The sequence below is a fragment of the Coregonus clupeaformis genome, unplaced genomic scaffold, assembly GCF_020615455.1.
Source record: "Coregonus clupeaformis isolate EN_2021a unplaced genomic scaffold, ASM2061545v1 scaf0081, whole genome shotgun sequence".
In the NCBI taxonomy this organism is placed as follows: Eukaryota; Metazoa; Chordata; class Actinopteri; order Salmoniformes; family Salmonidae; genus Coregonus; species Coregonus clupeaformis.
Window position 1 is genome coordinate 489,555 of NW_025533536.1, and position 6,248 is coordinate 495,802.

General features: G+C 40.9%; 1 protein-coding gene, 3 non-coding genes and 2 pseudogenes across 4 annotated transcripts; all 6 read right to left on the reverse strand.

Annotated features, from left to right (window-relative positions):
* Positions 1–1,103: 1,103 nt before the first annotated feature.
* On the reverse strand, positions 1,104–5,646 carry LOC121555307 (60S ribosomal protein L7). The gene is made up of 7 exons (XM_041869131.1): positions 5,559–5,646; positions 4,926–5,025; positions 4,332–4,498; positions 3,643–3,780; positions 2,827–2,936; positions 1,870–2,088; positions 1,104–1,157 (listed from the first exon to the last, which is right to left on the reverse strand). The coding sequence occupies exons 1-6, from the start codon at positions 5,570–5,572 to the stop codon at positions 1,880–1,882; spliced, it is 738 nt and encodes a 245-aa protein (XP_041725065.1). The 5' UTR covers positions 5,573–5,646; the 3' UTR covers positions 1,104–1,157; positions 1,870–1,879.
* LOC121555322 lies at positions 1,624–1,715 on the reverse strand. Its single transcript, XR_005997879.1, has one exon. It is a non-coding gene; the product is annotated as a small nucleolar SNORD12/SNORD106 (small nucleolar RNA).
* LOC121555320 lies at positions 2,434–2,525 on the reverse strand. The gene has a single exon (XR_005997878.1). It is a non-coding gene; the product is annotated as a small nucleolar SNORD12/SNORD106 (small nucleolar RNA).
* Positions 3,254–3,348, reverse strand: LOC121555323 (annotated as a pseudogene).
* On the reverse strand, positions 3,875–3,969 carry LOC121555321 (annotated as a pseudogene).
* On the reverse strand, positions 4,663–4,754 carry LOC121555319. The gene has a single exon (XR_005997877.1). It is a non-coding gene; the product is annotated as a small nucleolar SNORD12/SNORD106 (small nucleolar RNA).
* Positions 5,647–6,248: the final 602 nt, after the last annotated feature.

Here is a 6,248-nt window from a genome sequence, read left to right on the forward strand (position 1 = left end):
TTGTAAGAACACGTCAGCCTTTATTTCTTAAGGTATAGACTATTTTCCTCTTAACCGGGCTGTTAAGACATTCTACGTTGAATGTGACATGTTTTTTTATTTTTTATTTAACCTTTATTTAACCAGGTAAACCAGTTGAGAACAGGTTCTCATTTACAACTGCGACCTGGCCAAGATAAAGCAAAGCAGTGCAATAAAAAACAACAGAGTTACATATGGGGTAAAAAACATAAAGTCAGAAATACAACAGAAAATATATATACAGTGTGTGCAAATGTAGCAAGTTATGGAGGTAAGGCAATAAAATAGGCTATAGTGCAGAATAATTACAATAGTATTAACACTGGAATGCTAGATGTGCAAGAGATTATGTGCAAATAGAGATACTGGGGTGCAAAAGAGCAAAATAAATAACAATATAGGGATGAGGTAGTTGGGTGGCCTAATTTCAGATGGGCTGTGTACAGGTGCAGTGATCGGTAAGGTGCTCTGACAACTGATGCTTAAAGTTATGGAGGGAGATAAGAGTCTCCAGCTTCAGAGATTTTTAGTGGATTAAGCATGGGTTGGGTTACAAATATATAACTGAATGGTAATCCCTCATAGACAAAATAGACGGCTACGAAAAATATAGATGACAACTCTCTTGGTAGATATTGTGGTCTACAGTTTATCATGAGATACTCCACCTCAGGCGAGCAATACCTCGAGACTACCTTAATATTAGACATCGCGCACCAGCTGTTATTGACAAATAGACACACACCCCCACCCCTCGTCTTACCGGACGTAGCTGTTGTCCTGCCGATGCACGGAAAACCCAGCCAACTGGATATTATCTGTGCCATCGTTCAGCCAGGACTTGGTGAAACATAAGATATTACAGCTTTTAATGTTCCGTTGGTAGGACAGTCTCGAACGGAGCTCATCCAGTCTATTCTCCAGTGATAAATATTGCTAAATGTCTCATGCGCCTTGAGTCATTCATTACATGTGATAAAATCATTTAGAGCAAAGTGGATTTACAATTTAAAAATCAGATGCTCCAACATTCTACACTAGATGGCAGCAGCACACCACAAAATAATGATTTCAGACCAGAGTTGACATTAGTTTTTTTTTTTATTGTACAGACTTCTCAGAATCCCCTGGAAAACCTGAAAGACAGAAATTCACAACATTAACACCAGAAAACAATCCAAGTTTCATACAGCAAAATAAACATTTCAAATTGTTTGAGAGTAGGCAGATTTACACCCATAAAAATACTACGACTCCAGAAATCTAGTCAAGGGTTTCCTTGACGCCATGCAATAAAATAACATTGTAATCCAAGTTTCACTTTTAGGACATTGATCGATCTTCGGTAACAGCATGCTTACACTAGGGCACAAAAAGCTGCTTTCAGATGGACTACACATTTTTTTGCTGAAACTAAAAAAAGGTAGCTTTTTTAACGCTGAGCATGGCCGTTTAATCCAGTGAATTCGTAATATTTCCCCAACGAAATAGGAATCTCAGTGGAATACAATATGGCCCAGAATTACTAGCTTTTGTGCCAGTGTACTGTAAAATCCACACCACGTTCAATTAACTTAATATTTGTAGTGCCAGTAGTTTACTGATGTGGTTTCAGACAAATTGGCTTATTTTTCAGACTGGTTTCACCAGAGTCGATAAGATGGGGAAAAAAGTTGAGCATCATTAACCACATTTTGTAAACTAGAAACTGGACACTTAAACGACACCTAGAAACATTTGACATTCAAATGACTTTGGATTCAATTAGATCAAGCTGAGAAACCTACAGGACGGTGGCTCGCCAGGAACGGGGTTGAGAGCCCTGGCACAAGTCCTACAACTTCTCACCATAGCTTCTCTAGTTCATTCTCCTGATGAGTCTGTTGATCTGGTCCTCCCTGTTTCCAGCATCGCCTCCCTCCACGAAGTGAGTAGTCTTCTTGTTCATGCCACCGCGGGGTGTGGACAGCTTGAAGGGCCACAGGAAGTTGTTGGCAGGCTTGAAGTTCTTTCCGACCGTGTAGATCTCGTGTATCAGGTCCTCCACACAGATGATGCTGTATTTACCTGGAGGGAGGAGGAGGACAGGGCCAGAGTGAAGAAACTACGCCATTCTTTAAAAAAAAGGGGCAATCTGCAGCTCAAACAACTAAGCTGTTATCCCCACCACTGTTTTAGTAAACAGCTGAGGGATGGGGAAATGTAAGAACTCAAATTAATAGACATTTGTATGGAAGGACTGACCATCCATGAGACCAATAATGACCATGATCTGTAGCAATTGCAGATTACCCCTTTAAAAAATTGATAAAGATCTGTACAAAAATGGGACATCTACATCCATTAAATTAAGCATCATCCAAATGCAGTTTCCTATTCTACCATTTCAGATTGAAGTAGCAGTCGATTTGCAATGTGGTTTCAGACAAATTGGCTTATTTTTCAGACTGGATTCACCAGAGTCGATAAGATGGGGAAAAAAGTTGAGCATCATTAACCACATTATATACAGTTTCTATGACAGGGGAGAGGGGGCATCCTTCCCTAGCGTAGTATTTGAAACTGGCTTTCACTTCATACATATCTCCAGTCCCATATAACAGGCAGCCCAATTCTGATCTTTGTCCACTAATTGGCCTTTGAACAACCCGATGAGCTCTTGCCAATAATTGGCAAAAGATCAGAATTGGGCTCCGTGTGTAAAAACAGCCATACAGTAGTATAATAAATAAATAATGTATTCACTAACTGTAAGTGGCTCTGGATAAGAGCGTCTGCTAAATGACTATAACTGTAACAGCGTACCCAGGGCCTTCTCGATCAGGGCGTTGTCTGTGAGGGCGATGCGCTGCTTGGTCATCCTGCCGTGGCCGCGCTTGTAGATCAGCTCGCGCACCGACTTCAGGTTGGGGTACCTGGGAGACGAGCACAACACTGTCAGTTATGTACTTTAGCACCTAGCTTATTGTTGCTATTTTAACTGCCTTCATTCTAAAATGCATGTTTTTATATATATATATATATATTTTAAAAAATTATAGCTTTGAGATAGACTAATGAAAAGCGTTAAATTAAATGTATTATTAGCCCCCGCGTAGGTTGTGTAGTCTCATTAAACCAGTGACAACTTACTACACCCAACCAAAACATGAAATGGGTAATTTATACTGGGCACGCCACAGAAATGTGTGACTGGTTTACTGCAATTAGTGAGCGCCATTAGTAATATCTCAATGTGGTTTCAGACAAATTGGCTTATTTTTATTCAGACCGGTTTCACCAGAGTCGATAAGATGGGGAAAAAAGTTGAGCATCATTAACCACATTGTGTAAAACTTCCTGTCAATCACAGCGGTTTCAAATTGTACCCATCTACCTTAAAAATCACCGTCAGATAAATCTACACGAAAACAGAACCCACAGAATAGGGGTTAGTTATTCAAATACAAGCCTGGAGGTCCAGAGTACCTCTGGGTCTGTTCTAAAAATCGCACCCACCTGGTGTCCCAGGTCTAAATTAGTCCCTGATTAGAGGGGAACAATAAAAATTAGTGACACTGGCCTTGATACCCCCTGGAACCGGGTGTCCACATTAAAAGCAGATGGTCACGGCAGCCTTACCCCCAAGCGATGTAGGGCTCGGCGATCCTCAACATGTTGACGGAAGCCTTGTTCAGTTTGACGAACACTCCGTTGAAGATCTGACGCAGACGCAGGAGCTGGAGAACCTTGCGCACCTTGGGGCTGACGCCGTTGATACTGGGAGAGAGCGAGAGGGGGGCAAAGGAAGAGTAGTTACGAGTGTGTTCAGCACCCGTGTCAGTTCATTTCCTGTCAGTTTTGGTTTACATTCAATGTGGTTTCAGACAAATTGGCTTATTTTTTTTCAGACTGTTTTCACCAGAGTCGATAAGATGGGGAAAAAAGTTGAGCATCATTAACCACATTGTGTAGACATTGGGTACTCCACTATTACCCTACGAGGTCCGGAGCCTGCTGGTTTTCTGTTCTATCTCATAATTAATTGCGCCCACCTGGTGTCCCAGGTCTAAATCAGTCCCTGATTAGAGGGGAACAAATGAAGTGGAACTGACTTCCAAGGTACAGAGTTGAGTTTGAGGGGTCTAGATGTTATAAAGACAGTAACGGTGACATTCACGAATAAAATCAGTGTGAAGGTAGATTTAACATTACTTGCATCTTTTTTTTTTACCCAACACCTGAGTGAAATGGCGTACAAGCCACTGAGATACGGGCCAATCAGACAACACATGCCATTTAGCAGACGCTTTCATCCAAAAGAAACGTACCCCCTGATCCTGACGACGAAGGCGAGCTTGGGCTCTGCTGGGACGTAGAAGTTCCCAACCTTGCGGGCCGTCCGCCCCATGCGGATCTCACGCCTGTACATCTCCCTGTACTCCTTGTGGTACTTCTCAGCCCTCTTGTAGATCAGTTTCCTGGTCACCTTGCGAGTCTGGGGGGGATACAAACCAAGTGTGAGTCAGAGCACTAAAGCTGGGTAACACGTCTAGTTAAATTTCACAAGTTGCTTTATGCAATGTTTAATCTGATAGTGGATAGCTAAATCTTACAGCTGGGGGGGGGACGTATTTAGGATAATTGTCAGTAGTTTCTTTCAATGTGGTTTCAGACAAATTGGCTTATTTTTCAGACTGGTTTCACCATAGTCGATAAGATGGGGAAAAAAGTTGAGCATCATTAACCACATTGTATAGAAGATTGAATTTCGGGGCATCCTTAAAAACTACAAAGGTTAGCTATTTCCCTCACAACCAGCAGAAAGTCAATGCCAGTCAGTTCTACGAAGTACATCAACTGCATTTCAGGCTAAATCCTAAAACATTGTCAACGTGGAAGCCAGTTAACGAGTTCAAACTTACTTTTTTTTCGGCCAGCATCTTCTTGATGCGCATGGCCTTCATGGTGGCGAAGGCCTTTCGCCTTTTCAAAAGGCTCTCCGGGACCGCCGGAACCTTTTTTCTGCAACCCAGATCCAACACTTAGTTTAGAGGAACGTTTTTAAATCTGGTAGCGACTGGCATTGTAATAAATAAAATAAAACGGAGAAAACTCATGTCAAGGCTGCTAGCAACGTCAGCCCTACCTAGCCATTTCTGAAACGTGAGCCTGACTTGGTAACGTTAACTAGCTAACGTAGTCAGACAACGGACGGAGACAAATGCATTTTGTGACATTGTGGTGGACCAAACAGCAAAATAGTCCGAAAACATTCGCTACCCGTCAACGATATATCCGTAACACCAAGAGCCACGGATATATACCGTTAGCGTCAAACGTGCATATGCATTCGCAAGCCGGACATGTTTTTTCTGCCCACATCCAGTCAACCAAATGAACACAAATATCGTAGAGTATAAAAACGACATTCTCAACACTACTGATACGACAAACATGTTTGTTAACAGTAGATACACAATTTTATGTCAAATAACTTATGATGTTCGTTAAACTAGTAGATGGATATAGATTCCAGCAGAGCACAAATCACTCACTCTGCGTCCGCCATTGTGTCCACCGAGAAAGAGACTCTCCCTCTTGCGCATGTGTGAGTTAAAGGTTGTAGGACAACGGTCGGTGTCTATTAAAGTGCCTGAGCAGAATTTGCTCAAGACTATATAATATGCCATTTAGCAGACGCTTTCATCCAAAGCGACTTACAGTCATGTGTGCATACATTTTTAACGTATGGGTGGTCCCGGGGATCGAACCCACTACCCTGGCGTTACAAGCGCCATGCTCTACCAATTGAGCTACAGAGGACCGCATATATCACAGATAGAAGGGTTAGTTATACATATCTTTGAATATATCTTCCAGTATATTTGGTGTTGTACTGTACTTCTGAGATTTGACGGTGGCACCCAAAATTGATGTAAAAAAATATATATATATATTTATATATTTTATTTAAAAAAATGTTTAAACAATATTCATTTACCAGAAATATATACTTATTGAATAGAATTATAACTGGTTTTACAAGATTTTCGATGAAATTTGAATTTAATTATAGAGTTTCATAACTTTAAATCAAACTGGCATCAAAATCAATACAATCTTCATCAGGTGATACAAGCTATTGTACATGTGCCACATTTACAGTTAGGTAATCTTTAAAAAGTCTGAATGTTATTTTATTTTATTTTTTAAAAACTAAAACTAAATGAAAAAATGTATAAAAC